The sequence below is a fragment of the Drosophila sechellia genome, chromosome X (assembly GCF_004382195.2).
Source record: "Drosophila sechellia strain sech25 chromosome X, ASM438219v1, whole genome shotgun sequence".
In the NCBI taxonomy this organism is placed as follows: domain Eukaryota; kingdom Metazoa; phylum Arthropoda; class Insecta; order Diptera; family Drosophilidae; genus Drosophila; species Drosophila sechellia.
Genome location: NC_045954.1, coordinates 9,742,485 through 9,757,545, shown reverse-complemented (window position 1 = coordinate 9,757,545; position 15,061 = coordinate 9,742,485). Strand labels below are relative to the sequence as shown.

The 15,061-nt window shown below is 44.3% G+C and overlaps 1 protein-coding gene and 1 pseudogene across 3 annotated transcripts; both read left to right on the top strand.

Annotated features, from left to right (window-relative positions):
- The first annotated feature begins 434 nt into the window (after positions 1-434).
- Positions 435-1,876, top strand: LOC6620645 (ryncolin-2). 2 transcript variants are annotated; one of them, XM_032724694.1, is made up of 6 exons: positions 435-680; positions 739-785; positions 843-956; positions 1,028-1,393; positions 1,460-1,597; positions 1,658-1,876. In XM_032724694.1, the coding sequence occupies exons 1-6, from the start codon at positions 549-551 to the stop codon at positions 1,797-1,799; spliced, it is 939 nt and encodes a 312-aa protein (XP_032580585.1). In that variant the 5' UTR covers positions 435-548; the 3' UTR covers positions 1,800-1,876. The 2 variants fall into 2 exon arrangements, with proteins under 2 accessions (XP_032580585.1, XP_002044839.1); XM_002044803.2 differs by having other exon boundaries at positions 436-680; positions 1,028-1,597.
- Positions 1,877-13,123: 11,247 nt separating this feature from the next.
- Positions 13,124-14,765, top strand: LOC6621170 (annotated as a pseudogene). Its single transcript, XR_004362479.1, has one exon. The product of XR_004362479.1 is annotated as an uncharacterized LOC6621170 (transcript).
- The last annotated feature ends 296 nt before the right edge of the window (positions 14,766-15,061 follow it).

The following is a 15,061-nucleotide window of genomic DNA, read 5'->3' as shown; positions in this document are numbered from 1 at the left end:
CTCGATTGATTAGCTGTACACGTTGCGTGCATTGCATTGAAAACCGGGTATGCTAAGCAGATCAGTAAGTGTTGGGCAGTGCTTCCTCATCCAGTGATAGCAAGTTCACAATACTTAGAAGTAACGGATAAATAATTTAAAAATTCATTTAAACAATCGTATTTGCAGTTCTAATTAGGACGATTTTAAAACTGCAAATATAACAGAAAATTACACGAAAACTATGATAATTATAATTAAGATTTGTACTCTTTATTGCAACAATATTTTGCTATTGATTTGTTTGATAGAAAACTATTCAATTGAAAGCATTAGGGCGTATGTGACTAAACCGTGATCTTCTCATCACTGTGATCGCGCAACGCGTCGTGACTTTTGTGGCATCTCCAATCAGCCACCGACTAGTAACTAATCCAGCGAACTAGTGAGCCAACTTGCTTAGTCAGTTGCCCAGTCGAGCAGTTGCAACTGAGTTGCATTCGCTGGCATCATTTTTAGTCTGAAATCGGAACACGTACGTCGGTGTAAATATATATAATTAAATCGCGATGGCGCTGGAGGCGCTCGTCACGGCTTTGGCTTGCCTCAGCACCACCACAAATGCCACGAGTAACTTGCCAGGAAAACACTTTTCCGTAATAATGAGAAACTCGGCGGAGCCCTTTCTGCTGGCTGAAAATGTGGGTATGGCCGTTGTTTCGAGACTCCATTTATGTTAGCATACCCTTCTTGTTTCAGGGTACTGCCAGTTGTCCTGTTAGCACTTTGGCTGGTTTAGCAGCACGGTGAGTCCTCTTAAAGGCTCTTAGACATTGTTTACATAATAGTATTACATTATTTAGTGTACAATTCATGACAGATGAGCTGCAATCTCTGAAAACAGAGCTTAATGAGCTACAGGGACTCATTGAGGAGTATAAAAATCAGGGCACCGGAATGCCCATTTCAACCAGATTGTAAGTTAATAAAGGTAGAAAATAATTTATTATACGTCCAAGATCGAAATATCAAATTCTATGATTTTTAGACTTCGCCCATTGCCAGCAAGTGTGCAGACCTTTCCGTTGGCGCTGGCCACGCCCCCCGACGATACGCCCCGGAATTGCTACGATGAGAAGCACGGTCAGGTTAGGATCCGGATTGCTCCAGATGCGGAACCCTTCTTCGTGAGTTGCGATCAGAAAGTGAGAGATGGTGGCTGGATGGTGATCGCCTTTAGGTTCGATGGCAGCGAGGATTTCAATAAGGATTGGCAGAACTATAAGACCGGATTTGGGGCTCTAAGCTCGGAGTTCTTCATCGGGTTGGATAAGCTGCATAGCTTGACCAACAGTGAGCACCACGAGTTGCTCATCATAATGAAGAAGAAAAGTGGAGAGGAGCGTTTCGCGCTGTACGATCACTTTAGTATTGGCAGTGAATCGGAAAAGTATCTTCTATATGTACTTGGTACCTACAGAGGTGATGCTGGGGATTCGCTGCGTTATCATGCGGGCAAGAAGTTCACCACTTTCGATCAGGATAACGACGATAATGGCCAGAACTGCGCCAGGACACACGCAGGAGCCTGGTGGTATGGAAGGGAGTGCTTCGAGAGGTGAGCAAAAGTACGCATATTAATAATTTATTCTAAGCCGCCACCATAAATTCCTTGCAGCAACTTGTTTGGCACATTTCAGTCGAAATACGGCCAGGAGATTGGCTATTTCAAGGGCATCCTGTGGAAATCCTTCCTGCCAGGACCCACTGGCTCGCTCAGCTACGTCCGTATGCTCATCCGGCCGCTCAAGAAACAGTAGACGAAGCTATCTCAAATTAAATCACAAAGACTCCTCAGGCATAGAATACAATAAAGGTCGATTACTTAATAATTCAAGATACTTGTCGAATAATACGCCCATTGCTGCTCTGCTGGGATGATTGCAAACGGGTTTCAATTATTGCAATTAATTTATATATTTCGCATTAAGCGATGTTCAATTAATCGGTGTACAATACGCAACGCACATACACACAGACAAAAGCACAATGGGTGTGTGGGTGATGGGGAAATAATGCTGCTCATTAATGGCATATTATCATGAGAAATTTTCGTTCTGCTCATTTGCATACAAAGCGAACAAAAGGAAGGGACGGGTGGAGTTGCTAAGCAACGGAAGTTGTTTTCTCTAAAAATAAGCACACACACTGTGAAAACGAGCCGGTTTCCATATGCATTTCCCAATGCTAATGATATCGAACGGCCCGCAATGCGTATTCGTAATAGCTGATAGAGAACGGGGCGTATGCGTAATGCGACTGTCATTGCCACCTAGCCCGCCATGTCGCCCCCTCATTCCTCTTCTTCTTCTTCTTGTGTAGCTTAAGAAATACGAGTATGGGAAAACTTTGACACCGAATGCCCGGAATAAATTTCATAAATTTCTGGCAGAGCAATTGAATGCGACGAGGAGGACTTTCGGGATAAAGACAGGGGCAAATAAGCTCCTGTGCAATTGTGTGCCAAATTCAATAAATAACAAGAAAAACTTGAGAAGCCTGTAGGCAGAACGACTATAATATACTCTAATTGTGATTTATATATATATATATATAATATTTATTTTAGTTGCAACTGCAAACATTTAGTTAGTTTACTTCACTAGAGTAGTGGGCGGGGCACGCCAGGAATTTTCATTTTCATTTTTTTTTTTTTTTACGAAGTTAATTTTGTGTTCACCATAGCATATCGTCGCGATCGAACACTCAACGAGTGCAGACGTGCCTGCGGGCCGCGAGTTATCTGTGTTGTTCACATAGAGCCCGCATTTTAGCAATTTAACACAGCAGCACCCACGTGCAGTGGTTGGTACCGACCAGCTGTACCCAGACACCGTCCCCCCCCTCCCCCCCCCACGATCCATCCCCCCTCATCATGGATTGGCAGGCCACCCCCTGCGCCCACAAGCCAGGGAAATCAACCCCCTGCAAGAAGGCCCGCAGAGTAAGGGAATCCAGCCCGAGCAGCGACTCCAGCACCTCGCATTCGGAGCCTGGCAAGCGCAAACCTGTGAGCAAACCCACGCCCAACATCAGCGCAGCCTATCGTCGAAGGTTGGCAAACAGATTTGCCATTCTCTCGAACGAAGAGGACGGCAATGACGACGACGAACAAGGCATCCAAGACGGAGAACCTGGACCTGCTGCCACCAAAACCCAGGGCAAACCCAAGACTACTCTCAGGACTTTCAAGCCACCACCAATCTTCATACCGGATGTGACCAATATCAAGGCTCTCACTAATAGCATTGCTGGAGTACTTGGCAATGATGTGGAGTTCACACTGAAAATGGCAAGCAACAACAACGTTCGCGTGATGACCCCGGACAAGGAAAGCTTCTCCGCCCTGAAGGACTTCTTGGCCAAGTCCAATAAAAGGTTTCAAACCTTCCAGCCCCGAGACGAACGTGCCTATAGAGTAGTCATCAAAGGTCTTCACTACTCAACGGACCCAGAGGAAATTCGGGATGGGCTAAACCGTCACGGACACAAGGTCAGAGACCTCTACAACCCCACCCAAAGAAGTACCAAAAAGCCACTTAACATATTTTTCGCCAATCTCGAGCCGGCCAAGAACAACAAGGAGGCCTATAAAGTTACGCGACTTTGCAGATCAGTGGTGACAATCGAGCCACCGATAAAGTTTAATGACGTGCCGCAATGCTATCGCTGTCAGGCATTTGGACATACCCAACGGTACTGCCACCTAGAACACAGGTGTGTCAAGTGCGGAGACAGCCACCCAACCGTTGAGTGTAAAAATAATAATAAGCCGGCCCATTGCTTGCACTGCGAAGGACCGCATGCAGCCTCATATAAAGGTTGTCCCGCATATAAGAAGGCCAAAAGCATGCTCGCTCCAAAGCTGGCTTCAGCCCCACGCGCCCATTACACTGTGAGCAGCAGCAAGGTTACTCCTAACGTTAGTTTTGCCAACGCTGTCAAGCAGGCAACTGATGAGACACATGCCATCCCTCATACTCAGGCCAATTTTGACAACCTGATGGAAACAATAATGGGCAGAATGGAAGCCATGTTTGAAAAAATGATGGAGAAGGCGATGAGTCAAACGAATCAGATGATGGAGAAGGTAATGAGTCAAATGAATCAGATGATGGCAACCGTCTGTAAGTCCCTATGCAATCAGCACTAGACATAACCATCTGGAACGCAAACGGCCTGATCAACAACAGGCCAGAGGTCGAGCTTTATTGCAAGACCAACCAAGCAGATATTCTCCTCATATCCGAAACCCATTTTTCAGACAGGTCCTACTTCACCTTAAGGGGGTATGACCTCGTGTCAGCCATCCACCCTAATGGTTCAGCACGCGGCGGCGCCGCCATCCTTATTCGCAGCAGCATCAAATTCGACACCCAACCACCAATTCAAGAGGATTGGGTGCAATGCGCCCGAATATCGGTAAGCACCACCCACGGAGACATTACCTTAGCTGCTGCCTACTGCCCACCCAGATTTAGAGCCACGGACGATTGCTTCTCTTCGCTTTTGGACAGCCTCGGCCCCAAATTCGTCATAGGAGGTGACTTTAACGCCAAGCACACTTGGTGGGGTTCCAGAGTATGCAATCCAAAAGGACGCGCGCTATGCAGGCAGGTTCTCTCCCGCAACCTCAATTGCCACGGAACTGGGACGCCAACATACTGGCCCACTGACCCTGCAAAAACTCCAGACATCTTGGACTTTGCGATCTCTGGCGGCCTGGACCCGGCAAGAATCCAGACCAGGGAGGTGGAAGACCTTCTCTCGGACCATAGTGCCATTGCCGTTTCGGTCTACGCCTCAGCCATGTTGAGATCCGCGGGTAAAAAGTTAATCTTCAAAACGTCCGACATCAGCAAATACCACCACTGGCTGAACAACTCGACAGTCACTAATCCACCATTGGATACCCCTGAACTTATAGATGCGGCCGTTGTGAACCTCACCTCGCAAATTCAGGAGGCAGCAACTTATGCTGCTCCAAGGTTCTCTAACCAAACGAGGGACAGAAGTAGAGACGTCCACTTTTGGAATCCTCGGGTTAATGAGCTCAAGTCAGAGAAAAGGCGTCTCCGACGGGTTTGGTTCCTCTCCAGGAACCCTAGAGACAAAACAGCTCTCAACAGAGCCACCAAGGAGCTGAAGGAAACTCTGGTCAGGCTAAGGAAGGAGGCCCTCGACAGCTTTGTTGGTAATCTCGCGCCGGGTGATCCCCACCACAACCTGTGGAATGTTACCAAGCGCATCAAGAGGCCACTGAAGAGGATCCCGCCCATCAGAAGACAAGACAACTCATGGTGCAGAACTGAGACCGAAAGAGCCAACGCATTCGCCGAGCACTTGGAGGAAGTCTTCACACCAGCCAATCGATGTTCCCCAAATGAAGCAGCCGAAACAGCCAGGCTCCTGTCAGAACCTCTCTTTGACTCCGAGTCGATACCCCAGGCCACGGAAGAGGAAATCAGCAATTTAATAGCGGCAATGGGTAACCACAAGGCTCCAGGCGATGATGCCATCAATGCCATTGCTTTAAAGCTCCTCCCCCCTATTAGCAAGTCACTAATCACGACCATAATAAATAAGTGCTTGCAATTGGGGCACTTCCCTTCATCATGGAAACGCGCCGAAGTAGTTATGATCCTGAAGCCTGGTAAACACGAAGCCAATCCCGCCTCCTACCGCCCGATCAGCCTACTACCAGTACTCTCCAAGATACTCGAAAGAGTATTTTTGACCAGAGTATTGCCGGTGATTGAGGAGGCTGGTCTGATCCCTGATCACCAGTTTGGCTTTAGGCGCCGCCACGGGACACCAGAGCAAGGCCACCGAGTAGCGCAATATATCCTGGACGCCTTTGAGAATAAGAAATACTGCCTAGCAGTAATGCTGGACATTAAGCAAGCCTTTGATCGTGTTTGGCACCCCGGTCTCCTCCTAAAGCTCAAAAACGGCCTGCCCCAGCCATATTTCAAGTTCTTAAAATCGTTCCTGGAGGGCAGAAGATTCGCCGTCAGGTGTGGAGAAACGCGCTCAGACGTCAAAGAAGCCCGTGCAGGAGTTCCCCAAGGAAGCGTTCTCGGTCCGCTCCTCTACAACGCGTATACGGCTGACCTGCCGGTGATACCGAGCCAGTACATTATGGCAGCCACTTACGCCGATGATACTGCGTTCCTAACAACAGCAGATACCCCAGCAGAGGCCTCCCAGACTATGCAGGAGCAACTAGATCTACTGAACACGTGGCACACGAGATGGAATATATCGGTAAACAGCGACAAGTCAACCGCTACCACCTTCGCAACTAGACGCGGCACTTGCCCACCAGTTAGTTTCAACGGGTTCCCAATCCCAGAGGTAGCCAATCCAAATTATCTTGGCTTTACACTGGACAGGAGACTTACATGGAGACCACACCTGCTAAAGAAGCGGAAACAGGCGGAGAACCGAGTCCGTGAATTCTACTGGCTGATGGGCAGACAATCTAAGCTACCGACTTCCACTAAGCTCCTTATCTACAAAGCGATCATAAGGCCAATCTGGACGTATGGCATTCAACTGTGGGGCACTGCATCGAAAAGTAACATCAACATTATCCAGACATTCGAAAACAAAACGCTCCGCACAGTCACAAACGCTCACCCTTTCCACGATAATGCCACTATACACGAGGTCCTCAGCTTCCCCTGGGTGAAGGATGAGATTAAGAAAAGCAGCAGGCAGTACATGCAGAGGCTTCAAGACCACCCAAACAACCTGGCACAAGACCTGATGGACACCAGTCAACGCACCAGGAGGCTGCACCGATCACACCCTTTGGACCTCTCTGGGATTAGACACGCAAATTAAATTAAATTATACACATACATTATTATATACTTCATACATACAATATCGACAGTTATTGTATAGTTTCGCAACAATTTATGTAATCAATTAATTCTCTACCGTTAAGTTTAGTCATCAAATTTAATGATTGTCCGCGAAGGACAGTTTTAAATTAATATATCCAAAAAAAAAAAAAAAAAAAAAACATTAATTCAGTTGCACGATAATATTTTTAAAAGAAATTGAAATGTTCCGGTTAAGTATTGTTGGGAAAATCCGAAGAAATGCCGTGGAACTTTTATTGGAATATGCAAAAAAGCTAGGGGCGACTATTTGAAATGTCTTCCATTTTCCAGCGAGTTTTAAGAAGCGGAAATAGACTGTTCTAGATCGTAAATATAGCCAACATATATACCCGGCTCATTGGCCGACATGATAGTAAATAAATTTGCTCACTCGAAATACCAAGAGCCCCGAACTTTTTGACAGAGTCTGAAAATATTAAACAAAGCGCATGATTCCGCAAAACTCAACTGACAATGAAATGTTGGCCGAGGGGGCCGGAGCTACTTCATCAACTTCTTCCACCTCAACTTCAACTAGCACTTGTTTGGCCTTTGTTTCGATTGTGTTTTCTTTTTTTATTCTTGTTTTCCTCCCGTTTGTGTTCTTGTGTTTTTTGAATTTTCATAAAACTTTTGCTCGTTTGCCGCTAATAAATTATTTTCGGGGCGCAAAAACTTTGGCCGTAGTCCGGCTGTCCTGTTGTCCGTGTGTCCTGGAGTCCTGGAGTCCCGGAGTCTACTGCTCAAAGCTGTCCGCAGAAGGGACATTCCTCTGGGGAAGGACTTCGATACCGATTCCACAAACTGCATATTGTCCTGGACCCAGGACATTACAATCCTCGTTCGCCGCTCGCCGTTGTTTGTTATTCCTGTGTGTGCGCTTTGTTCATAAATAATTTGCGCCACAACTCAATTTCATGGGCGTAAATCACTGTGTGGTCACTTGGCACCACCAACCAACCAAACGAACCAACCAAACACCCACCCACCAGGATTTGACCCACCAATTTTGATCCGGCCCCAGCCAGCTCATTGTTTCACATCGCTTTCTTTTCAAATAATTCCCCATCTTGTTTCGGCATTATTTCCACGTTGCTTTCCTTGCCGCCCATTTACCATACAATTCCTTATTTATGTCCTGGCCAGCAAACTTTCCCTTCTCTTCATTGATGGAAAGACAGCCTTGCGACTTTGTTGTCTTATGTGTGTGCTGGGGGATGTTAAATCAACACAAAGTTGCCGCAAACTTTTCAATTGGCTTGACAAATATAAAGAAATTTACAATATCGCTTACAGGGCGCAGAGAAAATGGGGACAAAGGACTCGGGTTACAGGACAATCAAATTCGAATGTCCAAGTCATGCGACTTTTTTGCGGCCATAATAGATGTTATTTTTCTCTTTGGCCTATTTAACTTCCCTTTATTATTAACAATATAACAAACTGATAGCCAGCGCCAGTTTCTCAATTTAAACACTATTAAATAGAATAATCTAAGATGCAATCCTACTATCTTCTGCAACACAAGACGAAAATCGTCACTTGATCGTCCTTTCAGAAAAGTTTACTTGGCTTTTCCGCCATTTCTATCCCCCCTTACCGAATCCTTAACCCTTAGAAGGTGGCTAAGTGTATGCAACACACCACCTTAATGCCCGCTACGCATTCCGCACATGAAGTTGCAATAAAAACAACATTACACTAAATTCTCATATTTCTCTGGCTTCTCGCCCGGTTTTCCTTCCAGCTTGTTTATTTCCAGCCCAAAAAAAAATGGGGTGAAAAAGCGGAAAATGGGGGCATGCTGGCTGATTTCCCCCTTCAGACCGGCAACAATAAATTGCAATTCCAAGTCACTTAAATTGCAACAAATAACAGGAGGCAGCTTGACAGCGAGAAAACGCAAACTGAACAGCAGCCCCGTGAGATGTCAACGTGTTAAGGGCTGACAAAAGGGCGAAGCGGCCCAAGAGGGGCGCTCAGGGGTTAAGGCAGTTTGTCCTCAGGGAATTCGCAGAAGGCTTTCATCTCGTTTATCATGATGTTTGGCCATTATACTGATTTCTTTTTCAAACAACTGCGATTTATGCGATTGCAGCAATACGTTTATTAGCTTCTCTGATATTTTAAGAGACCTCTAACCCAATACTTTTATGACAACTGGCATAACTATGTTACCTTTAAATTTATGCGGATTTGCATTTTATCTTTAAAAAGTTACAATCAGAAATAGATTCTTGACCGTATCAAAATGTGATAGAGTCCTGCAGCGCGATGCTCTTTTCCACACTTATTCATTATTCTTTTCAGCTTGTTGCCATTCCATTTGGTTTATGTTGTGCAATTGCTGTTGCCACTCACCAAAAAGGAAATAGCGAAATTCAGCAGTCAACAGAAAGTGTCAGCCATGATGCATGGACCAGATTTGTCGGACAACGCCTTAGAAAACTTGGCTCTTAATGCATTTGGCCAAACTGTAACTTTTTTCGAGCGGCCGCTGACGCTGATTTATTTACATTAAGAATTATGCTGGCCAACCAAACAGGCAGCCAGCTGTAATATTTAAATAGACATAACTATAAAATTTTATTTAAATGTGCATTTGCTCTTAGCGACGGGAAACAAAAACGGAATGAAATGCATTAAAAATGCATTTACAGCGAACCGCAAATGGCGGCAGGTGTGGTCAGGTGGCCGGGGTTAGTTGGGGTCACAGGGGCGAGCAGTGGGCGTGGCTTAGCCAACATGCCACGTAAAAACGAGTAAAAAAATACGACAAAAAGAAACCTCAGATATGTGCCAATAGCAAAAGCAAAAATGCTCAAAACGGATTAGCATATGAAATAAGTAAGCGCAGTCAGCGAAAAAATTTAATACATCAACCTTTAATCTTGCAAGGCAATTTTATTTAGCTTTGCTTGGTTTCGAAATTTGAGCATTTAATGTTAAAAATTATATGTATAAAGGAACCCCATCTTTCAACAATAGTAATTATTTTTCCCTTTTATGGTTAAATTAGTATATTTCCGCCGAGTGGAGCCGAGATTAGTATGTTTCCTCCATAAACACAGTTTGTTCAGGTATTTAATGAATTCGATTTAATTTGTTTTCCAGCTAAATATTGTTCATAAATAAATAAATGTTCAACTGTTGGCCGTTTTTTGTGTAGTTTCCATTTGGGCAGCGAAGCCTGAAAGTTGGCTTCAATTAGTTGACGGATCAACTGGAACTAACCCCGACTTTTCCCCTTCGTTCTCTTTATTTTCTTTTATTTTTTCTGTTCTGTTCTTTTATTTTTTTTGCTATTTTTCTCTCTTTGGCCGGAGTGGCCTCTTAATTAAAACGAAATGTTCACAGCCGCTTGGGCAATTCAGTTAGTTTCAATCTTCCCGCTCACCTGGATGTATGTATGTATGTACGTACATCCTCCCGATTTCCCCCGATCCAAGTGCCATATATAACTCATAACGATTCGGTCAGCAGGATAGCCAAAGAGAAGAACAGAAATGGCAAACAGAAAGCCAAAAAAATTGGTCAGGCCAATGGCTAAGCAGTCTGTGCCAAAACCCCCACAAAAAAAATACTCAAAAAAGAAATGCAACTTTATGCGTGCGCTGCAAACAAAAAAAAAAACGAGGATAAATTGGGGGAAACTGGGAAAAGGATGCGGGGGATTCCCATTTTTTGTGCACTCGGCGAGGGCAAAAAGCTAAACAATGACAGCTGCAGCTGACGCGATGGGTTTGGCCAAAAAGGGGGCTTCCCCGGCATTTACTTACGGTCGAACGCACTTCATCTGGAAACCATAAAATTGAAAAATGCTGCTGCGAACAAGGCAAAAGAGCGAGGCCATGGCAATGGCGATGATGATGGTTCACCAAGTGGGGTTAACGCAGGGGTTTCAGAGGGTTATGGCGTCTGTGGGGGTTGCCCCGATTCGTCACCCCACCCCCTACGCTCACCACCACACCGCTGAGGTTAGGGTTCCTACTCCGGGTTTGGTTTTAAACCGCACAAAAGTCATTTGAGCGCCGTCGTTAACATGTCACACACACAAGTCCACAAACACACAATCACACTCAGACACTTGCAAGCCGGCAAACATGCACTTGCCTTAGTGATGGCACCGTGAGTGATGAGAGTATGTTTGTGTAGCAAGGACTTTGTGAAACAAAGACGATGGATTTAAATTTTATGAAGCATAATAATAGCATTTAGTAAAGAGTCTCTTAAATGGCAAATTGTTGGAACTTTCTCCTCTTGATAACTCTTTTAACGTCTAATTATTCGCATGTGCTAATAGAGTGTCTTTTGTGCTCTCTATGTACTTTGGTATTGCCATCACTAGCGCATATATTCCACGTTTTACCGCTGGCCAACAATGCGGCCAGCATCATGGCCATCATTGCCATCTCAGCAGCAGTTGGCCTTTACTTTTGGCTTAAACTGCTCCTTCTCCTGTGACTGTTGCCCCCCAACAGCCCCCCTATTAACCCCCTTGTTAGCCCCTCTTTTTTAACCCCCTTAGAAAGGCAACCGCAAAATGCGCGGTCCACATGTCCGTTTGGTTCACTTTTCATTTGGCGATCGCCCGCCCTCTTTTCTTTGCCCCCCATTTTTTTTCTTTTTTTTTTTTTAAGTTTAACCCTTGGTTTGTGGATATGTGCTCACATATGACTTTGTTCATTTCGTTTGTTTTACAATAACAACAAGTGGGTGGTGGTTGGAGGTTGTGGGGAATGGTGCTGAAAAGTGCGCTCATAATTAAAATGTTTGGCAAAAAAAAGACAAAAAAACAAAAAAAAAAAATTTGAAAATGGGCAAGTGGAAGAATAAGCGGTGGCCAAATAGGAAATGAAAGAAAGAAAACGTTTGCCAGCTAAATGAAATGTTAACGGCAAACGGCAAATGTTAATGGCAGCCATTTCTCTCCCGTTCTATCATCATCTTTTTCTTGTCCCTTTCCACTTTCTCCTTTCCTTCCACCCTTTATAACAATTTTTCTTTATTCCTTTTTTTCTTTTAGACCGCAGCTTTTGCGGACAATGAAGAATTCCAGTTTATTATCTACCGACAGGCGAAATGGCTTTGAAATTACCAAATTCGAAAGGGTTAAAATGGTGGTTGAAACAGTGAAATTAGAAATAGTGATTAGAGGTTTCTTACACATAAGAAATTAAAGGAAATTTCTGTTCAATACGCTCCGTGAAATATGAAAACTGAATCCCGTTTTCTTCGGTGTGAAAGTGAAAAGTCACCTTAGATTTTCCCAGCATTTTCCCACTCGCACAGCTATGCACATACCAATTTTCCCAGCGAGCGCTGGAAAATACAATTGTATGTTCTATTACGCAGGGATTTCGCTGCTTGTTGTTGTTGCTTTGTGAGCATTTTTACATTTGTCGACTATGCGAGCGCGTAATTAATTTCCCGCTGCTATTATTTGCATTGCAATCACGGCAACAACAAAAAACTAGCCACGACAATGCGAGCCGTTGGCATTTTTAATTACTTGCATGAGAATTAATTATGAAAATGGCGACGAAGGGAGGAAATGCGGAAAAGGCAGAGCAAATTGCTAAGCGGTGGAAAGCATAGAGGACAACCAGAAGACTGTGAAAAGCGGGGTTATAAATGCCAATTCAAAGATCAGTTAATTTAAAGCCGCCCGTTAAACGTTTGTTGTTATGTTTTACTAAGCAAAAGCACAAAGCTAAGAAAACTGAACATAATTGCCTGAATATGGAATGCCATACATCGTTGAGCTCGTAATTAAATTTCCAATCAAACTGTGTTCAAACATGGATATTCAAATTTTTTGCCATTTTTTTTTAGCCAAGTTATGGTGGGAACTCCTCGAAAATAAATACGCATTTTATAAATAATTTAGGTAATTAAGGTTTTAAAGTAAAAGCTTCACAAATTTTTATTTATAATTATAGGGGCGGTAAATGAAGTAGTAATTGTTGAAAGGATAACGCTTTAATTCGATTTCGTATGCAGATTGTAAAGAAAGAGTAGTCGACTGAAATTCTAAAAAATTCACATCTAAGGAACATTTTGACCTGCCATATGTGAACTGTCAAAACAATACTTCTTTATTGAGACGTTACACAGTGAGCTAGTAAGAAATCGTAGCTGTCACAGAAAAAAACCTGTCTACATTTTTTGATTCTTCTTTTTGCGTAAATAAAAAAATGTCGGCCTCTGCATCGGAATCAACTTCTCCGCCTGGGGATGGTGACGGTAATCTTGTGCTTTGCATGGTATGCGGTGCCCCCTTCCAGAGTACGCAGGATTGCCTTGCCCACGCGCTGCTCAAGCATGGCAGCAAGCTCCAGAAGCATCTGCGAAAGCGATTGAACGCCATTACCACGATATTTAACAGCGCACAAAGCCAATCCGAACGCCATGAGCTGCGGGAGGCTCTTGAAAAGTCCAAGCCCGGCGGGCACCTGCGCACCGTATTGAATTTCTTTGCTGTTGATCTCGAAAAGATGAAAACCTGCTTCGAGCACGTCCGCAACTGCATAGAGAAGAAGATGAAGGGCAAGGTTAGGGTGTTCCCCTTTGGTTCACTGGTTACTGGTTTAGCATTGAAGGAGAGCGACCTCGATTTGTTTCTGGAGCCCAACGGCAACCAGCCACCATTGTTCCATCAGCATCTATACAACACGACCTCATACTTTTTACGAAGTTCCAAATGCTTTGCAGATGTGTACACCATTCGTCATGCCAGCGTGCCCATCATTAGATGTAAGCATCAGCTCACCGGACTCAACATAGACTTCAATATGTCAAATCCGAATGGCACATTTAACTCCCGATTTGTGGGCGAACTGATGCTTCGCAATGAGCGGATACGCGAGCTCAGCTTGTTTTTGAAAATCTGGGCCAAGAAGCTAAAATTGATTTGCAATGGCGGCATGACAAGCTATTGCTTAATATCCTTGATCATCGTAAACTTGCAAGTGAATCGAATAGTTCCATCCGTCAAACAGCTCCAGTCATTCTGTCCACCGGTTATTTTGTCGGGCGTTAACTTTGCCTACAGCCTGGACCTAACGCCGCCGATTACAGAACGGCTCACCACGCTGGATTTACTTAAAAACTTCTTCATATACTACAGCACTGTCAACTTTGACAAAAGTTTATTGAGTCCGTTTCTGGGCGGCTGTGTGGACAAGGAGACAACACTGGGCATACCGGGAGGGTTTCCCGAGTACGATGAGCAACAGAAGCTCGTGCATGATGCAACAGGTGCGCCGCCACATGCTTTCCAGCTGGATAGAGTTATGTGCGTACAGGATCCCTTCGAGCTGAACCGCAACGTGGCCAAATCAGTGTCCGTTGCAAATTTATTTTACTTTAGACAATGCCTAGTCCTGGCTGCTCAAGCATGCAGCGATCAGGAACTAACTTCGCAACCAGAGAAGCTATACGACTACCTATTATTTGGCCTGGCGGATAAGTTAGTAGCCGACAAAATAGTGGCAGATAAAAGATCAGATTAGTGGCCCACCACAAACGATCTCAAATGCCTGCGCTCCGTTTTGCTGGCCATCAAAACAGAGAATGGTCAGGGCATATATTATACTACTGGTTGGTCTGCTAATCAGCACTTCTTACGACACTTGGACAGGACGCACTTTCCAGCGTGGCGCCGGTCAATCTTTCTTCGCCCACCAGTTGCAGCAGACGATTGAGTTTACGAAGACGAGAATGTACGCAATAACAAGGCTTTTTAAAGCGTTTAAGAATCTACTGGGCAACTTTAGTTTCAAAGAGAAGGCCAGCACCTGGAAGTTTTGCGCCACGTCTGACCAAATCTGACAATAACACCATGCTTAATATGGTTTATTTACATACTTTTCGAATTCAATGCCAAATTGAAAACAGACCTTAATGACTTACACTTTTCACACATTCAATTATTTGAATTTACATTATCACTATAGACTAAACTAATACACTAAACTAATAAACTAAACTAATAAAGTTGACTAAACTTTTTCTTGGCAAAAGTCTCTTGGAGCAGGGAGAAATTATTTACAAGGGCAACAAAGCTTACTTAAATCATTTACAAGGGTGTGTCTGAATAATAAAGAAGTTATAATTGATGGCCAGTT

What these genes read in the sequence shown, in the direction of transcription:
- LOC6620645 (XM_002044803.2), top strand. Translation starts at nt 549, where the DNA reads ATGGCGCTGGAGGCGCTCGTCACGGCTTTGGCTTGCCTCAGCACCACC. An exon ending in TTGGCTGGTTTAGCAGCACG is followed by an intron (nt 786 to 842) that starts GTGAGTCCTCTT and finishes TACATTATTTAG; the next exon opens with TGTACAATTCATGACAGATG. An exon ending in ATGCCCATTTCAACCAGATT is followed by an intron (nt 957 to 1,027) that starts GTAAGTTAATAA and finishes TATGATTTTTAG; the next exon opens with ACTTCGCCCATTGCCAGCAA.